The sequence below is a fragment of the Centrocercus urophasianus genome, unplaced genomic scaffold (assembly GCF_019232065.1).
Source record: "Centrocercus urophasianus isolate 14NV4802_14NV808 unplaced genomic scaffold, USGS_Curo_1.0 seq_29, whole genome shotgun sequence".
Classification (NCBI taxonomy): domain Eukaryota; kingdom Metazoa; phylum Chordata; class Aves; order Galliformes; family Phasianidae; genus Centrocercus; species Centrocercus urophasianus.
In genome coordinates this window covers 6,221,350-6,245,700 of record NW_024884855.1, presented here as the reverse complement: position 1 = coordinate 6,245,700, position 24,351 = coordinate 6,221,350, and the positions used below count along the sequence as shown (strand labels likewise).

Here is a 24,351-nt window from a genome sequence, read left to right as displayed (position 1 = left end):
GCTGTAAGTTCTGAAGAGTTGATGTCACCTGGAGGAACAGGCTTTGCACAAGAACACCACAACGCCTCAGCACTCGTCAGCCTACAGACGTGGGAGAAAATCTATGGAGAAGTGATCAAGCATAATAGATAGCAACAATTACATTCAGTGCTTAGAAGGACAAGAAAAGGTGGCAAAGGGTAAAATGCTATGCATGCAGAATGGCAACTGCTTTTTCTAACCTGCTCCTCCTTTGTTTCTGCACAATCTCTGTCACACACAACAGTGACTCCTTGCACACTCAGTTATGGCCTCCTGCAGCTACATACTGTACAATATACTGTGTGGGAAACTGTGCTTACCAATGGAAGTTTGTGTTCCAAGAACCAGAATAGAAAACAGCTGCTGGTGCCTGAACAGCAGAAAGGCAAAGCTTGGTGATGAAGCAGCAGTCACACCTTACTGCCTGAGAGAATTTTGGTGCTCGTAAAACTGTTCCTATATCACATCTCCAGACAGAGCTCTCCTCACTTTTCTCAGTGAGGCTGCCAGGTTCATAACAGCTTTCTCCCACCAGTTAAGGAAAGGAAAAACAGCATCCTTTTCCTTTACCCCACGCTCTCCCCCTTCCTGTCCTCTAAATTGACTAGCTAACTGGCCAACTTCAGGAATAAGAAAACATCCCAAATTCTTGCAGAAAAGTGCCAGAGTTGCTTATCTTCTCAATACACAGAAGAAATCACTGTATAGTGTATAAATCATTTGTCACCATCCTCCCCTGAAAACTCATTATAATAATAGCCTAATCATTGTGATATTCACTCGTATTGCTCCCATGAACATTAATCCTCATTATTCATCTGGTATTAATGTAAATGTCACAGATACTTCCACATGATCTTCCAGACCTTGTGTATGCTTTCACCATCCTGGCTTCTGCTTTGAAGAAAAAAAGGTTTTCATTCATTACTTGAAAACAGACGGGCATGGAAGTCCCAGCACTCGTTAACTAAGCTGATCCTTTCCCTGGGGTCTCCCAGTGTCTTCCTTTTAGTGAAAAGCGCCTCATACCACATCACTGTGCAAGCTCCTTGATTTAAGGGCTTTGTGTTTTCATTTTGTTATTTTGTACGCATTCCACAGAAGCTGATTACTACATCAGTGCTCAACAATGAACTCTAGAATCATCAAATCCACCAGAAGCGAAGAGCTGGGCTTTCTTACATGCTCCCTTCTGTGCCTGTGCACTCTGCTGGACAACAGAGAGGAACCGTTCTGCAGGCAGGTCACACCAGCACCACTCATTTTCATGTCAGACAGCCCATGGCAAGAAAGCACAGCTAGTGGTGAGCGGCATATTCTCCTACGGTAACAGGAATGGGGATAACACTGTCTGCACAGTCCAGGCATCTTATCACAGAGCCAAGAGTTTTAGTACCAATTCCTTCAATGCTCTTCTACATTTCACCAGCCCTGCCTTAGACATGGCTAGAATACGAAGTACAATTCCACAGGAGCATCAGCTAACCCATGCTGCCCTCTTCAGGAGCTGCTATTAATTCATTACCAGGCTGCAGCACAACCCGGATGGGTAGAGAATTTAGGCTGATTTTCATTAACAGGCCCATCAAGAACTTCATTTTAACAAAGAAGAAAAATGTCATCTCTATCTGAAAATAAACGAGACAGGGCATTAAGAGCAGCTACCCAACTTACTCCTTAGCAAGCTCCTGAAATCACTTCCCCTGTGTCACTCCATGTGCACAGTGCAGCACATTGATATGGGGGCTAAGGAGTGCTTTTGGCAGAGAAGGAGCAAAACCATTCATGTCTCTGAGCCCTGCAGAGGTTTTCAGGTCACTGGCCTGAGTAGCAGAAGGTAAAGACAGTGCCCTGTAAAAGAAGAGCTTTCCCTACTCCACCAAGTGCTCTGATATTTGACCCCGGTTCATAGGAAACAGAATCAGCTTTTCTTCAGGAAGGACACACACCTAGGAGAAGCAAAGGAAGTTGAAGAGTGGGGCAGCGATGGCAGTAGCTGTGCTCTTTATCAGTAGTAACTGGGAAGTGCAGAACAAAGGAGAGCAGAACAGCAAAAGCATTAGTCCATGCTTCAAGCTCTGATGCAGCACACACGGCACATATCAGCACATTCCCTGATGGCACGGGCTGTCGTGAGCTCAGCTGCTTGACCACAGTCACAGACTTGGCACTGGAGGGTCCTGCTTTGACAGAGACTCAGGAAGTAACAAAGCAAGCCAGTTTGCCCACCCAACGACAGGAGTATGTTGTGTCAGAACCAAAAGGACGGGAAACTCATGCAGAGGAGAGGAAGGACACCAAGAGCAAAGGCACACACCTGGGCCTTGTCCATTCATAAACTCTTGAAGTAGTTATAGGGAAGGGGTGAGTATCAAACAATGCACACAACAGAGGGTAACAATCAAAAGGCAAGAAAGGTCATGTGAAGTGGGAACAAGGGAAGATTTTAGCATTACATCAGTATGAGGAAAGACCAGAAAGAAAGCCATTCAGAGAATTTCAACTAGTTATGTTTCATTAATCAGTTTAGAATTCAGCACAAGTATGTGTTTGAAAGGCACAGCTCTATCTGGGAAGGTCAGAGTCTACCACGTACTGCAAAGAGCTCCCAGTAATGCTGCCTCAGTGAAGGGCTTTAAGCTTCTTCCCATTACACAAGAGAAAAAGCTAGACCTGTCATATCCAAAGCTGATATCTGGAGGCAAGCTAAGGCACATTTCAGAGATAGTGCTTATAGTCCAATGATGTTTAAATCTTTTGCTCCCATCTGCCACCCAGGGACATCTTTGCATTTTGCTTTTATTTATCACCAAAGTCTATTCTCGTTCCAGCCTGTAGAGGCTGGTGAGCTGCATTTCTTTATTTTTCATTCCAGGGAAGTATTACTTATGTTGAACCCATTTGTCCCTAACAGAGATGTAAGATGTAGCTCCCCAGGAATTCAGATGTTATTTAAAGTTATTTTCCAATATCTAATTTGCCTTTCATTTATTTAGGGAGTTATTACAGCCAGAGCCTTGCTATTGAGAGACACCATGACTTGTTTATAGTGCTGGTCCTCAAGGCAGCCAGGAGCTGGGGGAGTCAGGCAAGCAGCAACATTATAGATTGAAATAATTACAACGTAGAATACAACACTAAATAAAAGTAAAACCAGCAAAGACAAGGGAGGAAAAGGAAACAAATTGGAAAAAGTACACTGTCATTCAGAACAATCACAGTGAGGGGCCAGGACTCAGCCAGACATCACCTCATTTTGGATCAGTTCTCCCTGTGCATGTTGTGACACTGTCTGTGGCTTCTAAATGGGCTGGCATTGCACCTTTCCAAAGGCTAAATACCAGGCCTGCCCTAAGCAGATGGTTCCTGGACCATTTCAGCAAAATAATTGTCTTGCTGCAGCATCAGCAGATAATTCCCAGCACTAGGTAAATGAGATCCTGTCCGTTCCCAGCCCTGCTCTATTGCAGACATACAAAACCTTTCAGCCTGGCATTCCCAGCCCTCTCACAGTATAGCTTACAGTCCGACATACACGGAAGACTCGATCAGGTAGCAAAGGCTGAGCAGCCTCACTCATTTATGTTGAAGCCCTCCTGTACTGATGAGCTCAGGTCTCTATGCACGGCAGTGTGCTGCAGCTGGACACTCCCTCTGTAGTATCAACAAACCACACTGTCCTGAACTGCTTGGGCTCCTAAGGAGCATTAAGACCTGTCCTGTGCCCCGGACACAAAGTAGCTGCTAATTATTCCCTCTACTGTTGTTTATTTTTAGTCTCATTCTATGATCACTTAATGGGAAGTAGATTATGCAATAATTGAGTGTTGGAACCAGCAGATCCCTCCACAGCAGGAGATGTACATTATTTACCCATAAAAAATATTTCAATGGTTATTACCATGTAAACTGTGATTAATTAAATTCACAGGAATTATTTCTGAGGCATGTAAATGGGAAGATTCCTGCTGAGGAAAAGCTGGAAAGCTGGCTCCATCCTGACAGCAACAGGGCTGTGAAGCAGGAGGAAGCCCTGAACTTACCCCCATGATTCTTGCACTTCAGAGAGCAACAAAGCATGCAAAGGAATGGGAATGGTGGGGGCTGGAGTCAGTGCCCCATGAGCCCATTGAACATTTCCATCTAGAAGGGTCACAACCTCCTGACCTTCTGAGTTCTTCAGTGCTAGCCAGGCTCCAGGGAGACCTCATTGTGGCCCTCCAGTATTCAAGGAGAGCTTATTAACAGGAGGGGGACCTACTTTGTACATGGTCTGATAATGATAGGACAAGGAAGAATGGCTTTAAACTGAAAGAGGGGTGATTTAGATCAGATGTGAGGAGGAAAGCCTTTACTCAGAGATGGTAAGGCAGTGGTACTGCTGACCAGAGCAGTGGGTGCCCCATTCCTGGAGGTGCCCAAGGCCACAGATGGGCCGTGAGCTGGCTGATTTGGGGGGGACAGCCAGGGCACAGCAGGGAGTCGGGCTGGGAGGACAGTAAGGTCCTTCCCAATCCAGCCCAGCCCATCCCATCCCACTCTGTGATTCTGTGATTTTTACTCCCTTGCACAAGTATTAGGAGTACTCTCCAAAATCACATAGGCTTAGATCATACCCCAAAGAGGTGTACGCTCCCACTATTTTAGCTCTTACCACAACCTCATAGCAAGGAGTTCCATAGCTGCACTGTGTACAGTGTGGAAAAATACCTCCCTTTCCTTTCCGCTCTGAATTCGACGTGTTATTGTGTCCTTCCTTTCACCCAAGCTCCTTCATAAACAGATTGTTCAGTGAACAATCATTCCTTCCTACCCCACATGACATTATACACATATATTTATCTTAGCTGTCCCTTTTCCAAGCAAAGCTTTCCCCAAAAGAATTTCCAGATGTGCGATCATCTTTGTCACTTGTCTAATGCTTTCTAGTTCTGCTCTTTACTTTCTGGAAAGGAGGATCAGCACAGCATAGAGTGTTCAAGGTGTGCAACACCTGCAATGTATGCTAGGATAACCATGTTACCTGTTCTACTTCTTTTCTTAGACCTGATGCATCATTTACATTTTGGATTCCTGCTCAGTGCTAGGCCAGTGCTGCAACAGAAGCATATTTTAGAACCCCAAGTCTCCTTCGTTACTTAACAATCTCTGCTGTACTCATTACTGTACACATAAAATTAGCACTGTTTTTCCTTCTGTTCATCGCTTTATGTTTATCTACACTGAATCACATCAGATCAGCCACTCGTTATGCAGATGGATTTCCACAGCTCTTTGCATTCAACTCTTATTTCTACTGTCTTGAATAGCTGAGTGCTGTCAGCAAACAAGCAGACATCGTGCAGCCTTTTCTCCAGACTGCACCTGAGTATGTCAAACAGCTGAAGCACAGATCCCCACAGGATTCAGCTGGTGACCTCTCCCTGCTGTGAAAACTGGCCATTTACTCCCATGCCTTTTGAGTTACGTGTCCACCTGGGAGCCTGTCCTCTTGTACCCAGAGCTGCTTGCTTTATTTAGAAGACTTTGAGCAGGGACCTTCTTGAATTCTTTTCTGGAAATCCAAGCAAGATACATAAATCCATTTTTCTATCCTAGGTTTGCTGCCTCCTTCAGAAATCTCCAAGAGATTTATGAGATGTCACCTTTCTCTGCAGAAGTCTTATGTCTTTGGTGCATCACGTGCTTCTGACTTTGTGCATTCCAAAAAGAACAAGATCCATCCTGTATCCAGGTTTTCCCTAGTGAGGTTACAATGACTAATTAACAAGGACCTTTCCCATAAACTAGCATTTACATCTCCTGGGTATACAGCAAATTGTTCCCAAGAAATGCTGCCTGAAGCCACCCTGAGACAGCTGGAATAGGTACCTCTGCTCCTCCCTGCATATCAGAAAAGTCAGATGCAGCACAGTGAGGAAAAGGTGAGCTCTTTATTGTGTTCATGGTAATGTTCCTTTCGCTAAGGGCACAGGGAAGCTTCCTGGCAGTAGCTTTCCAATCCGCAGTTCTGCCACTGGCAACAGGCAGATCATCTCTGTCCATTTGTGCAGCTCCCAACATCCCCCAGCACAGGGACTCCTAAAAGCAGCATTAAAGCTAAAGGGGTTTGGTTCCATGCTTAGAATAGCTGAACAGGTGCAGCAGACGGCAGTCAGAAGCAGCATGTGTAACCTGGGAGCCATTTGTCACCGACTTTGTCTGACTTCTTAGAGTGAAGAAGACAGAAGAATATAGTATTCATCACCTTAAATTCTGTACAGTGACATAGCAGCAAGTGCATGTAATAACTGAAATACACTCTGCAGACAGTAATGGCCACTGTTAAAGTGTAATTTGATATTTGGAATATGACGGAGTCTATCAATTTTTGCTTTTGTATTAAAGTTGTTTTTTTCCATCTGTTGAAAGTAGAGCTTTGTGATTTCACAGCGCATTACACTTTATGGGCTTCATTTGCTGCACCCAAAGAATTTCATTCTGCTACATTAAAAAATACCTTGGGATGCTGGATATGCTTTTAACTTTCCAAGGCATGCCGTTGTGTGAAGCTCCTAGCAGTGCACTTCATTGAATGTTTAGTTTATACATTTGTAATATTTAATATAGTATAATATAGTATATATTATACTATATACTATATATAATATATATATTATAATATATTATATATAATATATAATATAATACAGATAATTACTAATTAATTATAATTAATTAATATATAAATATGTTTTAATATTAAATAATACGATGTGAATCATGAGGCATATTGGCCTTGTCACAACAATCAGAATTCTGTCCCTTTCTTTTTTAGCCAAATCCATGATCATCACTTGCTTGGAAAGCACTCATCTCTGAAGAGTCCTTGGGTCTCTATCAGTGCTTTCATTTTCTTATGCGCCACACATAGGCAGAGGAATGGGAAACTACTTCACAGTTCGTTTTGCTGCTGATGTCATGCAGATGTGTTCTACACACATGCAAATACACGTGGGTATGCTTATGCCTATGCTTACACTCATGTGGGAATCTTGCTTTTTTCTAAGGTAAAGCACAGGTCGTTCTATCCAAGTGTTACCAATACCAAATCAGGACTAGCTCTTGGAGGATCGTCCCAGTCGCATCACCATGACTACCATCCATTGCAAGTACCATCACAAAACCAACTGCCAAATGTGTCATCTGTCCTTCCTCAGCAACCACTGTTAGCACCAGTGATCATGCCTCAGTAGTGTGCCTGGTCTCCCATTTTGTCCCAGGTTCCAAAGCCTGCAGCTCCCTGCACACTTGTTGTTACTGTTATTGCACTGACTCAGATCTTGCTGTCAAAAGATCCCTCTGCCTAAGGATCTCGCTACAAAGTGAATTCAGCAAGGTTTAGTGCATTGCTCAGCCAAAGCCTTCCTACTGGGCCTTCCCCTGCTGCACTATTACTTCACAAAGCTGTTATCTGGAACTGATGGTTTAGCCCAGCAGGTGATTCGAATTTGCGTGTCAAACACAGTGCCAAAAGCAGAGGAAGGGCAAGGCACTGCTCCATTGTGCAATCTGGGAGACCACTTTTTTAGAGCATCACCACAGCCTGCAGTTTCCAAACACAAGCTGTGTGGAAAACAAAGTGAGGTCACTCGCTGAGAAATGCAGCCCACTCCAACAATGATGCATATTACATTTCCTTTTAAATCACCGCGGGGAGAATTTCCAGGGCAGAGGAATTTGCACAGCACTTTCATGGTTTGTTACAACACAAAGGGATACTGACTGCATGCTGCTTCTGTTATCTTCTCTGCAGTGGACCAGAAAGTTTCCCAACAGGCCCAGCTGGCTTAAACCAGAGAGCTCGCAAATGGAGGATATCTATTTCCATTGCATGGGTGAAAACACAACTGTAACTTTTTCTATTATTTCTCCTCACCTTGGCAAGTAGCTGCTCATTTTCAGAGCAAATAGCAGTGTGATCTGACTTTGCAAGATGCCAAGTACTCCAGCTCTGGTCAGACCTGTATGCTTCACGAGGAGCTCTGCTACCACTCGCACCATGCAAGGTGGGTACAGCATCGCTCCGGAAGAGACGAAACCCAAATTCCTCTCAGCGTCACATACAACATCTTGGATCTTTTCAGGAGGAGGCAGCAGAGCAGCAGACATTCCTGCCATTGCAGCAAGCATCTATCTACAGTCTGCCAGTATGGGGAAAGAAAAAAATACTTCCAGTTGGAAAACAGTGACAGAGAACAAGGCTAAGAAAAAGCCTCCTGTTTCCTGCTGGGCACACATAGCACCATGACAGAGTGGAGCTTCAGTTTTTCTGCTGTGATTCAATCCAAGTGGCACCAAACCTATACACAAAGCAGAGAGGCAGCAGGCATCACAGGCAACACTGAAAAGTCTGAGCTTGATGTGTTTCTCTCCTGCATTTTCTTACAACCTCCAGTATTATTATAGTGACGCACAACACCATAGAATATAATTGCTGTAGTGATTACTTACAGCCATTACATTAAGCTTTAAAATGTTCCTTTCAAATTGAACAATGTTTTTTTTTTTCAAAGTCAACAGCTGGTTCACAGCTTGAAAGCAACAGTTAAGATAAATTAAATAAAAAGGGTAATAAAATCACAGGCTAAATTTAATTTCTGAAGCAGATGCAAACTCCAGCATAGCCTTTTAAATATCTTTTTAAAACATCCACGGAAACAAAAGTCAATACGACCGATAATTATACTGTGCTCATTAATAAGAATATGATGTATGAGCTCAAATAACTGTGTACACTTCTAAATATACTTAAAACAAGTACAAAAACAAATTCATGCAGCATTTATAGCCCCAGTCTGAGGGATAAATCAAACAGAAGTTTCCAATGGGTGCTGTAAATCTTGTGAGGAAGGAAAAACTGTTTACTTATATATTCTTCTTCTCAAGGTACACATGCATAATATAAAGAGTAGTTTATAAAGAGGACTTTCTTACTCTTGGAATAAAAAGGTGGTCCAATATAAGCTCAAAATCAGGATGATGCCAGGAGCCCTTACCAGCTGTTGGAATGCTCTACTGGAGCAAAATACAACCTTTCCAGTATTTCTAGAGTATACAGCCTCACTTAAATGCCACGAGGCTTTTCTCTGGCCTGGTTTTCTGGTCATCTTTGTCCAAAAAAAATGAGTTAAGTATGTAAAAGAGGACGTATCCCTTTACTTTTAAGAAAAGGTAGCAGATGCATCTCCGTGCAGATGGACTATACCAAATATTTTGCGACTCTTAATGCACAAACAGATGCACAGAGGATGCCTTGGCATGTATTCAGTATGTGATTCACCTCACCTACATTTGTCTGCCTGAAAAGCAAGGAGGTCATCTAAGTTAGTCTTTTAACTTCCTCCCATAGCCTGAGGAGAGAAACAGACACCGACAGAGAATGATGTATTCCACTTGCTTGTCCACCATAACTATCCTATCTCAGGATATGATATACCTTTCAGCTTATGAAAAAGCCCATGCTGAAGACATCTCTTTCCAATCTCTCAAGAGCCCAGAGGAGCAGCTGGCACTGGACACCTCATGAAATCGAATTAAATCCCCACCTCGGGTTCAGCTGTAACAGCAGAAGGAGTACTTACTGCCATAAAGATTTTTTGTTCCTTTTAATGTTGAAGAAGCTGTTGGAACGTGCTTGCAAATGTAAAGGAGATTCAAACCAATATAAGCAAGGAGGGAAATAACTGTATTTTTAAAACAGTGTGATTTACAAAAGTTCCATCCTGCAAAGGTAACTAAGGCTACATACAGTAAGCTATACTAATAGTGAATATGTCTCATTTGCATCTTAGCATCGACACCTATGTCCCAGATGGGTGTTTCATAACATTTTTGAAAAAAAAAAAGCGTTTTCCAATGATTTCTGAAAGTGGAACTGGGTGTGCTTTTATAGCCTGCTCCAGAAAGAACACTGTGTGTCCTACACGCACTGCAGCAATCTGCATCCCGAAGAGCCAAGCAAAATGTCACCTTAACTCATGGAAAGTTATTCCATCTCATAATATCACAGAAATTACAACAATATGTTGTTCTACACGAAAGTACATGGCAGTGCTATTTGTGAGACCTGGCAGCTGCCACTCTCAGCAGAGCAGATGGCAGCGATAAAAACACAGTGCAGGGAACAGGTTGATAAAGACATATCCATCATTACACTTTTGCTTTACAGCAGCGCTCAACTCAAAGATACAATCAAAACGCATGGGTCTGTCACTCTCGAGTAGGAAGAGTTTGCTTATCTGAGCAAAACAATTCTCCTGTAATGATTAATTCTGGATGTATTATTAGTCAATATTAATCATCTCCTGTCCACGGGAGCAGGCAGAGACAGCTGGGAAGACTTTCAAAATCTTAAAAGACTTATGTGCTTATCCCTTCGTTCTTCAGACGGACAGACAACCATTCGTTGTCTGTAGTGGAAAATCAGAGTCAGCCACAGTAATGCTGTCATGGCAATCATCAGTTTACACTCTCACCAGAGGACCACAGGGCACATTACACTCTCATTTTCTTTTCTCTCTTTATTTACTTGTTTGTTTGTTGCCATGCAGATGTTAAATGAAAGTAATTCTCATGGGAGGTACCAGCCAACAGTCCTGGAAGCAGAAATGATCTATTTACCTTAAAACACACAAACTGATGGACCAATGGACTAACTAGTGGACAAACTAATAAAATCAACTTTAAATTCCAGATGAAAATCTACTAGCTTTTGTAGCAGAAATTCTAGGCCTATCATATAATGTTTATTTTAATAGATGACCTCCATCCATACTTTTTAAAGATTAATTCCACCCTTGCACCCTCCTCAGCAGAGGTGATGGCAACAGTGGGGCATCTCTGCTGGTATGGATTTACAAGCATGGCATGCAGCTCTAGCTCATCACTGGCAAAAAATGCACAGCTGGTGGTGGTGACTGTGTTGAAGTGTTTTGTAGCTGAGAATCTGCACTATCAGTGTCACTGGGCTCTGTGTTTGTTGTCATTTCCATGGAGGCAGATAGGAGGCACTACTTTCTGTATGGCCTCTGCACACACGGCCTGTGACAAATCCTCTTCACTCAGTGAGGCCCAGGCAAACCAAAAATTGGATGTGTCAATCATACCAGCCTCATAGCAAGCTATGCCGTGACCTTAATGAGAAGTACACAGATTTAATACCACTTAAGATACAGGATTTATATAATAACGAGACGGTCATAAAAGTATCACAAAATGCCATATGCTTAAATGCAACTTCCATAGTTTTACCTTGGAACATCATCTTCTTTACGAAAACACTCCATAAAAGCACTCCGTTAAAACTGGTCTACCCTCAATTGCAGCAGGAAAGCTGGCAAAGCCCATGGCGCTCTAACGCCCTGTTCCTCCTCTGGAGGCAGACTGCCCACAACGCACAGTCGCTCCCAGCACCCCGCCGCAGGCCAGCTCCTTCCCGCCCTCAGAGCCCGGAGGAGCTGAGCTCCGCCCCCCCCCGCCCCGCCCCGCCTCTCCCGCGCATGCCCAGCAGCGCTGCGGTGCCATGGCGGGCTCTGCGGGGCTGTGGGAGGAGGTGCGGGCGCTGCTGCCCGACTCCGAGGAGGGGCTGAGCCTGGCGCTGAGCGGAGAGGTGGACGACTGCGTCCCGCCGCTGCTGCTCCGCGCCCGCGCGCTGCTTTACGGGGCGGCTCCACCGTGCGAGGCGGCGTTGCGGCGGCTGGGCGACGTCGTCCGCGACTACGCGTGGGAGAAGCTGAACGCGGGGCCGTGGCGGGACGTCGGCAAGGCCTGGCGGCAGGTCTACGCCTACGGCTGCCTCTTCGGGGCACTGGCCGAAGTCGCCGCCCGCCGCCCGCTGGCGCCCGCCGTCCGGCTGTGCGACATGGGGCTGCTGATGGGCGCCTCCGTGCAGGACGACGTCCTCGCCCGCCTCGTCCGCCTCCTGCAGGCGCACCTGCCTCGCGCCGAGCGGCGCAGCGCGGCCCCGGGCGGCGCCAAGGTACCGCCCGTGCTCCGCCTTCCTCTCGGCCCGGTGTCCCGCGGGGCTCCTCGGTGGCCGTGAGGGGCTGACGGCGTTTCCACGGCGGCGTTCTGTTACAGAGGGCGCGGACTGAGCCCCCTCCGGCGCCGGCTGTACGGCCCGAGGATGCGGTGCCGCACGAGCGCTGCCCCTCGCTGGAGCGCTTCCGAGACCAGTATCTGATTCCGCAGAAGCCCGTCGTCTTAGAGGGGATTATTGACCACTGGCCGTGCATGAAGAAGTGGAGGTGAGAATAAGTGCTTGTTCCGCGTCCTGATGAGGGCCAGGATCGGTTTTGTGTCGGGTACTGCAGTGTTCATAATGCAGCGCTCACCTCCATAGATGGGTGCTGTCTGGAGCGATGTGCATTGAGAGCCTCTTTCTCGGCTCTTTGAACGTTTCCTCGTCGATGCTGGAAATCAGATGGCACAAACCTCTTAAGAACTTCATGCTAGAGGGGCTGCCGTGTGCCAGGGCAGTCAGATCCTGACTGTTGTGTCCAGCCCGTCCGTACAGGGGATGATGCAGTGCTCATGTACTGCCTTTGTTTTACTGGAAGCCAAAGGCAAGTATGAATTGCCAGCTGTACCAGCAGACTTACTCACATTTCGAGTGGGTTGGCCTCCATCAGACACTCACTTCTCAGTGATTTTTACATCTCAGAGCTTGCTCTTCAATTTCAGAGTGAGTATGAATAAGCATAACTGGCTTTTTGATTCACAGGTATGATCTTTGCCGAGTAGCAATTTTTGAACATTGAGTTTCAAACAACCACATCCAGGAGCAATAACAATATTGTGGTGCTGGTTTGATGTAGGCAATGGTGCCAGCATTTCCAGTCCTGAGAATGAAATATTTATGATAAAGCTTATGATCCCTCTCCAAAGGGTACAAAACACTCAGGTATAGTTTGAGAAATTGCTTACATTTTTGCATTCCACAGTCAATGATAAAGTCTACATTAGTTGATTTTTGTTATATGATGGTACATAGATGGTACATAGAAAATATGTAATAAAATATAACTTTAGTTGTATATTTATATGTGCATTATATAGCCTTATTATTTCAGAAATGTCTTAGTCTTTTTTTGCAGCCAAGGCACTCCATTCTTCAGACACTTACAATGAAGAACTTTTTAACATAGCTACTAATCACAGTAAATGAAGGGATATGGATTACTCTTCAGAGGAACTCTTCTGATTTTTGCCAGAGTGGATGTTATTAGCACCTAAAATTTGGCACTCACAGCTAACCTAGCATTAATGGTAAAAAAAAAAAAAAGAAAAAGTTACAGCATGTTGTTTAGCAAACTTGGTAGCAAGCAGAAAAAAGTTTGGCTGTCAGTAGTCAGGAGAGGCTAACAGCCTAAATCATCTTCACTGGTAAGGAAATGATAATTAATAGAGAAAAACAAGGTTTTAAAGCAAAGCAAGGCAGATGTAGCATGATTTACATACAAAACTGACCACTTGTTTTCTTGCTGGTTAGGTCAGTTTCTGCAGACTTTTGCCACTGCTTGGTTGGTTTTAGAGAAAGGAACTCACTTTAATAGAGTTTTATTACTTTCAGAGATTGGTCTTGGTTGTCCTACTCTCATTCAAAATCACTAAGACAAGAATTAACAGAAGTGTGATGGAACTCCTTTTGTTTCAGCGTGGACTATGTTTGTCAGGTCGCTGGGTGCCGCACAGTCCCTGTAGAATTGGGTTCCCGGTACACAGATGAGGAATGGTCTCAGAAGCTCATGACCGTCAATGATTTCATCAGCCAGTATATTGTGAATGAGGTCTGTTACTTTCTTTTTTTTCATTTCCAAAAACAGCATCTACTGGTACAGAATCTAGCAACAGCTAGATTAGCTAGATTGTATTTTCATGTACAATCAAATGGACAACAGCTGAAATTTGAGGAATAGAGGAATTTCTGCACCAAAAGCCTGAATGGTGAAGTTCAAAGATAAGGGAATTAATTTTCCTCCTCAATCAGCAGCATTGTTCCTCACAGTTATTAAACTGCTCAGTGAGATCTATTGGCAGGACCCAAATTCATGTGTACCAGCAAAAAATTAAGAAGGTGACTGGCTGTCAAATAGCTGTTTATTTTCACAGCTGAGGATCTGGAACTTTATTTCTGTTTAAGTCTTCTAGCAGGAGGGACCGTGTGCCATTACAAATTTGTCTATGGTATAGCCTGGAATGGAATATCAAGGTGACTGTGGGGAGCAGAGGTGAACAAGTCTGCGTCCCAGCAGGGCGCAGCTGCAGCTCTGCAGAGTATTGTCGTAGAACTGACAACTGAAGAACTGGTGCGACTCCGTATCGTTATTGCTATGTTTCTACCAGTATCTTAAGTTAGATGATTTGTTAACTGTGGGGATCTGTCCACACTTTCAGAATTTCGGTATAGAAATAAATATTTTTCACAAGACTCTTTATACTAGTCAACTACTAGCAATTGTAGACTGTAAATGGATCTTGCCTACAAGTAAATTCTACTTAACTGTATGTAAATGACCAAGTCTTACCCCATATGTCACTGCTTTTTTTTTTTCCTCCTATGTTTTAATGTCAGAACAGCGTAGGATACCTTGCCCAGCACCAGCTTTTTGATCAGGTAAAACTGCATGAGTATTTCTTTCTGTAGTCAAGTGCCTTTGTATGACAAATCTCTGAGAATGTCATTTCTACGTGATGGAAGGGTGTAGGGTGATTCTGTTTTTCTGCTTGGCTGAAAGGAGTGGGAAACAAAGCCTTTGGGGGGTGAGGATGTTCAGTTTTAGGGCTGTTTTGGTACAATGTAGCATTTGCTTACAGGGATACCGCCTGGAAAGCAGCATTTCTCCAAATTATACATTAGTCAGGGAAGAGGTTTGAATAGGAAACAAACTTCAGTGTTGATATGTTCTCCATGTTCTGCAATGTCGTTTCAGGTAACCAGAGGAAATCAGGTCTTAGGGACATAGTTTAGTGGGCATGGTGCTGATGGGTTGACAGTAGCACAAGGAGATATTAGTGGTCTTTTACAACCTTAATGATTCTATGATTGGAGGGAAATGTGGAAAAGAATCACATAAAAAGCAAGCTGAGTGTATAGAAGATAACTGCTACCTTCTCCTTGAACAGCAAACTACATATTCTTGTAGTTTTCTTATTCCCTGAGTTTCCCTGGTTTCTTCTAGGGCAAAGAGTCTCTGAATTTCCTTTATTTCTCCCACCTCCTTCCAACAGAATCCACTAGAACAGAAAGTGTGAGGATATTTCCTACAGATTCCCAGCAACCCAGCTACTTTTCAGCTGCCAGAGCTGGACAAGGCCATTTGTTTTTTGTGTCAGGCCCTGTTACTCTCTTCTACAAACTACACTTTTTGCAAGTCAGTAGGTACCCTTTCTAACGTTCATGTCTTTATGGAGTAGATCCCAGAATTAAAAGAGGATATCAGTATTCCTGACTACTGCTGCCTGGGGGAAGGGGAAGAAGATGACATCACCATTAACGCATGGTTTGGGCCAGCAGGCACTATCTCACCTCTTCATCAAGATCCCCAGCAAAATTTTTTAGCCCAGGTCTGTATTCTACTTACTCTACACAAGCCTTTAATGCTATAGCTAGAAAAAAATGCTTATAATGTGTATGACAGACAAGGATGGTAGGCAAACTGAGATATAACTGAGGGATGGAGAATGTGACCTTGGACACTTCAGCCTAGAGAAGACTGGGAGGGAATCTTATCAACACTTAGAAATATCTAAAGGGTGTCAGGAGGATGGGGCCAGGTTTTGGTGGTACCCCACAACAGGACAAGGTACAACAGGCAAACCAGGACGCAGGAAGTTCTAGATGAACACAACAGAAATCTTCAGTACTGCGAGGGTGACAGGGCCCTGGAACAAACTGCCCAAACCCAGAACCCATCTGGACACTTTGCAACCTATTCTAGGGAATGTGCTCTAGCAGGGGAGGTGGACTACATGCACCTCAAGTATGCATCCAGGTGGATGCAAAGCTCAACATGAGCCAGCAGTGTGCACTTGCAGCCTGGAAGGTCAACTGTAAGCTGGGCTGCATCAGAAAAGGGGTGACCAGCAAGACAAAGGAGGTGACTGTCCCCATCTGCTCTGCCTTCATGAGGCCACACCTGCAGTACTGCAGCCACCTGTAAGTAAGCAGGTCTATTTTACTGCTGAAATTCTAACTGTGGCCCACAGTATGGTATAATAAGACTGGTTGCTAATTAACTGAACTTGTCATTTTTCAATAATATAGAGGTTATTGGAATATAAATTGATAGTATTTATATACTTTATATAAATATAAATTAAAAGTATACAGTATTTATATTGCAATATATACAGGTATTAGGAAGAAAATATATCCGTCTTTATTCACCACAAGATTCAGAAAATCTGTACCCACATGAGAGCCAACTTCTTCACAACACCAGTCAGGTAAATAATCATCTGGAATGTTAGTTCAGTAATGTTAGTTCATCTAATTGTATTTAAGTAAACACTGTTTGTTTCTGTTTTTAAACAGGTCGATGTAGAAGATCCTGACTTAACAAAATTTCCCAACTTCAGAAAGGCTGCATTTCAGTCCTGTATTCTGATGCCTGGACAGGTTCTGTTTATCCCAGTTAAATACTGGCACTATGTACGATCTCTTGATATTAGCTTCTCTGTCAGTTTCTGGTGGTCATAGCACTGAAGCAAGAATAACGTTTATTAGTATTGTAATAGCAATTAAAGATCCTGAAAAGTAGCATCTGGTATGCTTCAGAAGTCAATTCTATTTAAACATGAGACTGTTTTTTCTCCCTATAAATAAAAATTCCTTGTTTCAGCTTGGTTAAAGAATGTGGATAAATGCTACCACTTTATTTTTGTGGATGTTTCTAATATAACCTTCTAAAGAACATCTGTTGGGTCGCCATAAGGTTCAATAGTCTGGAGGGAAAAATAAACAACAAAAAAACCAGTCTCCTATGTGGAAAAAGTTGAGTGTAAGGACTATGAAACTAAGTTAATTAATAGTTAACTGCAATTAAATAATCGAAAGCTTAATTATGTTTTGATCAAGAGTCAGCTGAACTGCAGACTCTGCTGTCTGCCAAGGAAAAGATACAATGCCACTCCACGCTAGTATCTAGCAACATTTAGTCCTTGTTTCATTTTCAAGTCACTTTTAAAAGGATAAGGCATCTTTACAGAAAACAACAGTGTGAAGTACTAGTTCTAAAAACCAGTGGGAAAAAAAATCATCTTTAGATTTTTTTTTAATGCTTTGTAGATTAAGCTGAAATTTGTAACTGGTTTTGATAGTGGAAAAGTTCCATCTTTTCTTGAACATATCTGCCTGTGGCCTCACCATATGACATGAGACAAAAAACGAGCAATGGTACAAGCCTGAAGTTCAGGCTCCAGCCAGGCCTTGATCAGGGATTCAGCAGAGACCTTGAAGTGCTGTGTGATCAGCTACTTGAAAACCATGTAAAATGTTATATAGGTGAACTGGTTGAGGAATATTTACAAGCCCTGTGGTTCTAATAACAGGTTTCATTCTCAGTTTTGCAACTGAAACCATACAAATATGGAGTACAGCGGCTGAGAAAGGCTTTGTATAATAATTCATTTGCATAAATCAGCATTCAGGACTGAGCAAAAACATTTATCTTTTGTTCACAAACGTGCACTGAGACTGCCAGCCCAAAATACAGAGAACTGCATACACAAACCCACCTCCTAGGAAGTTGTCTGGGCATAACTGTGTAGAAAAACAGGAAGGTCAAAGACAGTTTTATTGTAAGTTTCTTAAAACTCTAGAAAAAATAAATACATTTAACAGTGCATTGTTACTACTGAATACAGTGCAGTCTGGCTATTCTGCCAAAGAATGGGAAAACAAAAATCACTAAAAGCAAGTTTTGCTAACTTCAGCTGAAGCTACAAAGACTGAAGCTCTCTTCTGCTCCCTCTTTTTGATGATGACTGGGAATCTATCCGACTCCTGTCTACAGAGAAAGGAAAAAAGCAAAGTTAATGACACACAAAAAAGAAAGGATGATATGGTATGACTTCCAGATTTTTACAGTTCTTTACATGTTCCTGTGTTCCTGCTCAGAATGTCCAATTTATCTGGTTAAACTGAGGAATTCTTGAACGAGTTTGCGCTTTTCTTTGAAACTCAGTATTTCCTAAAGTTTTAGTGCTCCTGCTCATCCCCCAAAACATTAGTGCTGTTATGAACAGTACGCACAGGATCTGCTAATGACCACAGGACAGCCTGTGCAGTTTCAGGGCTCAGTGTTGCCTGAGTATGGTTCACTTAGAAACACACAACTGAAGTCAGAAATACCCAATATTCAGCTACAATTATGTCATTTCAGGCAGTGCCATTGAATATCACAGTCCATCCTTAAATATTACACTTTTAAAAAAGATGTTACTTGGTACCTGGGATCTCATAAGGCCAGAAATCATTACACTGAGGACACCGTGGTTTAGACTGAGTTTTGAAGTACTTTCCAATGCAAGGTAAATGCATCCCAGTTCCACAGGTTTCACACGCTTGGCTCTGAAATCAGAAGTGTTACTAGAAAAGCTTTCTGATTTGCCCCTCTGTCACAAAAGGCTACAAATAAACGATAGTTTATACCTAACAGTAGTTCAAAAGATACAGTTGAAGGACACTCAGAAATCAAGGCTGGTAAAACATAATAGGAATTATTCTCCTGGAAGCTAGGAAATGCCATTTACCTATGTGGACATAATTTAGTTTGAAAGACGAATACTGAGCTGCTTGGCTGCAGTAAAGGAGAGCAATTAGGAAAAAGTAATGTTAGGGAAGGAAGTTAGGTGGGAAGATGAAGAGAAAATTCAAGGGCAAGGAGCAAGAGAATGTAAAAGTTCTAGAACAGGAGTTCAGGTTGTAATCTCTTGTGCAAAACCAAATTAGAAACTTGCCAGCTATCAACACACAGTGCTTTAGTAAAGTGTGTATCAATAAGTTCATTCTGAAGTCCATGGCGGTCAATTCCTGAACCAAAATCCCACAACCAAAGATGAATATGTGTCATATGGAAGATTACAGTTAATCTGCATTGTATTATATTATAAATGTGAGTAATATTACCAGATTGCAACACTGGAATTTTCACTGCCTGCCTAATACTCAAGTGAAAGTGTCTCAAACTTCCACTGTGACAAGAATCCACTTGCAGATACTGAGGTAATCAGATGCATTACCTGGATGGCAAGGCTGTGACAGATATTACACTTCTTTGCTATATCTGGATAGGTGCTGAGAATGTATTGTTCCATCTCGATTATGCAGCGAGTATGCAGAGTATATTCCCCATCTCTCTATGGAAACAACAACTGAGATTAGCAATATCCCTTAGTTCCTTTCTTCATTTTGGACCTCTCTCACCACCTTGTACTAGCAAGTACTTGACATTAAAGAGTTTTTTTTTCTGCCATCATGAAACAAGCATTCTTACACTGATAAAACACAGCCAAAATGCTTTTGAAGAGGCAGAGGAGGATCATAACAATAGTCACACTTCTAACAAATACAGTCCCTGAAAGGTACAGATGAGCAAGTATGCTCTCCTTAGAGGCATATCGTTAGCAGACTCTTCATTTGCACATCAGTGGAACTTCCAGTTTTCTGCAAAATCTGAGCAGCAGGTATCTTTGAAAATCCCTGCTAAATCTCTCTAATGTAAGGAAATGGGTGGCAGCAGGATGGAAATCTATGATGTGATGACAGCCGGGAGAAAAGAGACTCAGGTCACAGTTGTCTTGGCAAACAATTGCTGTATTCCACATGGTAAAAACTAATCTCAATTTCTCCATTTTTTCCATAACACGCAGAGCAGCCGGTGTGTTTCCACTTCAGGAGTTTTTAACACTTTATTTTTTACTGCTTTTGAGGCAATTTGAAATGTAACTGAGGGCACAGATCACCCTTGAAGAGCCTTCCCCAGCTTTTGCTGCAAGCTTTAAATGTGCCATGCTGTTTTGTACAAAGAATGCCTTTTGTGTTGTAATAGAGATGCACACATTAGCTTAGATAGAAGAAACAGAAACCACGTTGTCATGCATGCATCTACCCAAGGACTTTTTGCTTGTAAATGGACCAGCTCTTCTGTAAGAATCACTGACTGGAACAATAACCATAGCCCCCACAGAACCATTTCTACCCTCACCCATTTATGAACATCTCCGGCTTCTGCCACCACATCCATAAGAAAACAACATCTGGACCTGTTAAAGCACAGACACTTGCAAAGATAAAGCAGTTACCTCAGAGAGCCACTTATCATCCACAAAAATTTTCAGCACTTGTTCTGCTTCCTTTTTCTTCATTTTCTTTGTCTTCAGTTGGTCAGCGCAGTTTAAAATATCCGTAGAAGAGGCAAAGCCATTTTCTGATAAAATGATTAGGTCCATCTATAGAAAGAAATACTTTCAGTTACTACAAAGACTGTGCAATTAGATAGATGCACCTTATAGTAATGTACAGCTTTTTCAGCATCTGAACATAAGCATACATTGCCAATTTTCAGAGATTCTCTCCTTGGGAACGTTCCTGCTGCACATCATCACAGAGCAGAAAGCAGAGCTGATGTGCTAGTAGTAATGTGTGCCATGACAACACCATCTCTGCAGCACAAACATAGCTGTATAGGTGCTACATCAATACTGGCAGAGTGGATTCTGAATAGTATCAGTTTGGATGACACTTCAGCAGCTGTCCCAGCACAGTAAATAACCTCTCTTTCTCGTTTATTAAAAAAAAAAAAATTAGAATGCAAAATTTAAAAAAGCTAATTCCCTTCAAGAGGAGAACCATTACTTGTTATATTCCCATTTCCCTCCCCGCCCCATTTCATTTAGGATAAAATTCAGTGAAGTTATGCAAGATGGCAACTAATTCTTGAAACACATCTCAGAATTCCATTCATTTTAAGGGAGTACCTTCACAAACGACGTTATTTACTAACCAATATCAGCCATACTCACTGTTTTTCTGAACAATTCTAGTTCATTTTCTGCATAGTCAGATGCCATCTTAGTAATTTCAGTTTCTGCCATGTTCACCTACCAAAGAAAAAAAAGATTCTCCGGGGTTAGGAATACATCATCTTAAAATTAAAAGAAATGTCATTTCTTTAAGCGCCATGACAGAGGCTGTTCCTGCTAAATAAATCAGGTGCTGTTATGGGCTTTGCTGCCATGTTCCCTTCCCACACTTTTGGCAGTTTATCTTCCCAGTTCCCTGCTCTACAAGTAGTTTCCACAGCAATTGTCAGCACGGCAGTGGAAGAGCCCCACAAAAAGTCCAGACATGCTGAGGGCACAGCTCATGCTGGCATGCTGTCATGTAGCAGTTGCATTACACTGTAAGGAAGGATCCTAGATAAATCAGCTTTACTAACGCCCAAAGATAACACGTAGCTCCAGTTCTTTGCCCGGTTTACTCACCTTTTATTGCGCTTTTATCAACACATGACTGAATGGCTGCTGTTACATCAGACACGTGGCAGAATCTCTGCGGTGTGCCCATGCGTGCACTCGTTACGAGAAGCTGCAACCACGAGATGGCAGCACCTCGTACTTACCAAGGCATAATGCGTTCTCCCATCAACTTCAGACATTCCTTTCCGGATCTGCATGAACAAAGGCTGTAGCTGGTTGTTGATGGTACTGACGAAATCATCCAGTTTATCTTGTGCACAGTAGACTGAAAATAAGAAAAAAAACACTGAGGGAAGGAAAAAAAACAACACCTTTTTATGTTTAATCTGCTTAAACTAGGTGAAATTGCTAGCAATTTCTGAGGCAGAATTCAAACAGGCCATTAAGTGCAATTACACAATACAATTAATTTCTTTAACTTACCAACAACAAATTCCTTGTTTCTTTGATAACACTGTAGCTTTGTAGTTACACTGTTAATATCTTGTGTCCTACTCCATAAGCAAATGAAACAGTATGAGTTGTTTTATCAAACACATAATTCAGATGCACTGTGCAGAAGCATGTGCTGTGGCTTATGCTTGCACAGCAATAGCACACATTCTCCAAAGTTTCCATCCAAAACAAAAATGACAGTGCCAAAATTCCTGTTGACTTTGAGCATTCAATAACAGCTCATAACTTCAGAAAGACTGACATCTCAAAACTGCTACCAGTTATACTGTTTGCAACTATAAAAGTCAATTGCCAGTGTAACAGCATCAGACTGAAGGCCCCAAACACAAAACCCCGCTGTGCTGTATGGTATGTTACAATGCAAAAACATCACTCAGGACATTCCTGCCCAGCAAGCTCTTTAGTCTTATTTATAATAAGACTCCATAAATGGACAATTAAACAGCAATAATAGATTAATATTGAAATACATAAAATTGTGACAAATTGTCTTGCCTGGCACCTCCCAGCAAGAAACACTGCATTAATCAAGATCAGTGAGAATTAATGACAGCTCTAGAAAAGGGTAAGGCAAAAGATAACAGACCAATACTCTTTTGTAACATTTTGAGATGAATGGCTGTTCCAGTAGATCAAAAATGATCTGTTGAAAATCTATTTACAATCCCAGACTCAGAATGCCTTTCAATATTTGCAAGAATGCACAGCTTTCACCTACAAAACAGTTCTTGTTCAGGAAGCTGTACCAACTGACTGGATCAGAAACCATTTATTCAAATGTGCTTTATTGAAACCCAGCTACTAAGCTTGCTTATTTTGCACAGAGTACTGTGCTCTCCATTAACTGAGTATCACTGTCAATTTCTTGTAAATACATAACCAGAGAAAAAAAGTGTTGTCGTTAGGTTTTGTTTTGCTCTGTTTGTTAACTCTTAGGAAAAAGAGAAAACTCACACCACTGAAGTTTTTTGGATTGTTTTGAAGCTTTTTTTAGCCAGCATACACTTTTCAGAAACGCAAGGATTTACAAGTTGCACGATGAAAAAAAGAAGAGTTCCCCCATCTCCCCACATTTCTTTCCAGAAGAAAGACCCACCTTTACTGATTTCACAGCAGCGCCTGTGTAATTTCCTGGCCTCTGCTCCCTCCATGATCCCATGTGACATCAGGATCTGCAAGAACCGTCGATGAGCATCAGACATCTGAGCTGCCATGGCGATGTTCCTCCAGGCTTCAAGTGCTGCAGAACACATCAACTGCAATTAATGCACATGCAGATTAACAGATTATCCGATAATGTGCACATTATGAGCACATGTATTTCAATTAAACTCCCCAAGTACTAGGGCTAAAAAGCAGATCTCCCCGCTTGTTCTCCAAACACAGATGGTGAGCAGTGCTCTAAGGGAAGGATGCAAAAGAAGTCCAACTAATTTTCCTTACCACTTTTAATCTGTAGAACACTTTGCATAGCTCTGCATCAGCTGCCTCCTGCCACATATCCAAAGACATTGTCTAATTACAGCGTATCTCACTTAGGACAGAAAATCCTTCGTATGAGGGCTGCTCCAAAAGTCATGCCTCCTATTTTATCATGTCAGCCCACAACTGCAGAGGTGGCTCAGGATGGCAGCAGAGGTTGACCTTCCCACCAACATCCCATGACATGCTGTTGCCGTGTGACAGACAGCAGCAGAGGGGCACTCTGACACAACGGCATCTGACGTGGAAGGGTGGATGAAGCAAAACAAGTGGAGCTGAATTTCTCCGTGCAGAAAAAAACGGTGCCCACCGCCATTCATGGCCACTTGGTGACCATCGATGGAGACCAAACAGAGGCTGTGGCACAGAGGCACTGCTGGGGTGTTTCAGCAGAGGCGATGGCAACAGTGGGGACGGTGTGGATTTACAGGCACAGCACGCAGCTCTCGTTCATCGCTGCCAAAAAACGCACTGCTAATGGTGACGACTACACTGAAAAACTGTTTTGTAGCTGAGAGTTCCCCAGTGTCTGCTGGGAAAAACATCAGACCGAAGTAACGCCGTCTCAAGGCATTCTCTGACCAAGGAGACGAACAAAGCAGCAGAAATCCCCGCACCGCGGGACCACGAACGGACCGAACCGGGAAGCCCCGCCCGCACGGGGCTCTGAGGCCAAGCGAGGTCAGAGCCGCCGCCCGCTGCCCCCCGCACCCCTCACTTCCAGCGCTTACAGCACTGCGCGCTGCTGCTCCGCGCTCCATGCGGCTCCAGGGCGGACGTGAAGGCCCGCCGGAAGCTCCGGCCGTTCTCTTTTGAAAGAGCGCACGGGCTCCAGCGATCAGCTCAGCGATCGCCGCGGCCTCCTGCCAT

At 43.0% G+C, this 24,351-nt stretch overlaps 2 protein-coding genes across 3 annotated transcripts; one reads left to right on the top strand and one right to left on the bottom strand.

Moving 5' to 3' along the window:
* Positions 1–11,584: 11,584 nt before the first annotated feature.
* On the top strand, positions 11,585–16,914 carry KDM8 (lysine demethylase 8). The gene is made up of 7 exons (XM_042827934.1): positions 11,585–12,040; positions 12,142–12,308; positions 13,718–13,850; positions 14,636–14,677; positions 15,478–15,627; positions 16,417–16,509; positions 16,598–16,914. The coding sequence occupies exons 1-7, from the start codon at positions 11,585–11,587 to the stop codon at positions 16,760–16,762; spliced, it is 1,206 nt and encodes a 401-aa protein (XP_042683868.1). The 3' UTR covers positions 16,763–16,914.
* NSMCE1 (NSE1 homolog, SMC5-SMC6 complex component) lies at positions 16,420–24,294 on the bottom strand. Of its 2 annotated transcripts, none has more exons than XM_042827936.1 (8): positions 24,213–24,294; positions 23,096–23,239; positions 21,687–21,808; positions 21,088–21,165; positions 20,368–20,514; positions 19,306–19,422; positions 18,514–18,634; positions 16,420–18,071 (listed from the first exon to the last, which is right to left on the bottom strand). In XM_042827936.1, the coding sequence occupies exons 2-8, from the start codon at positions 23,211–23,213 to the stop codon at positions 18,004–18,006; spliced, it is 771 nt and encodes a 256-aa protein (XP_042683870.1). In that variant the 5' UTR covers positions 23,214–23,239; positions 24,213–24,294; the 3' UTR covers positions 16,420–18,003. The 2 variants fall into 2 exon arrangements, with proteins under 2 accessions (XP_042683870.1, XP_042683869.1); XM_042827935.1 differs by having other exon boundaries at positions 23,096–23,255; positions 24,213–24,283.
* Positions 24,295–24,351: the final 57 nt, after the last annotated feature.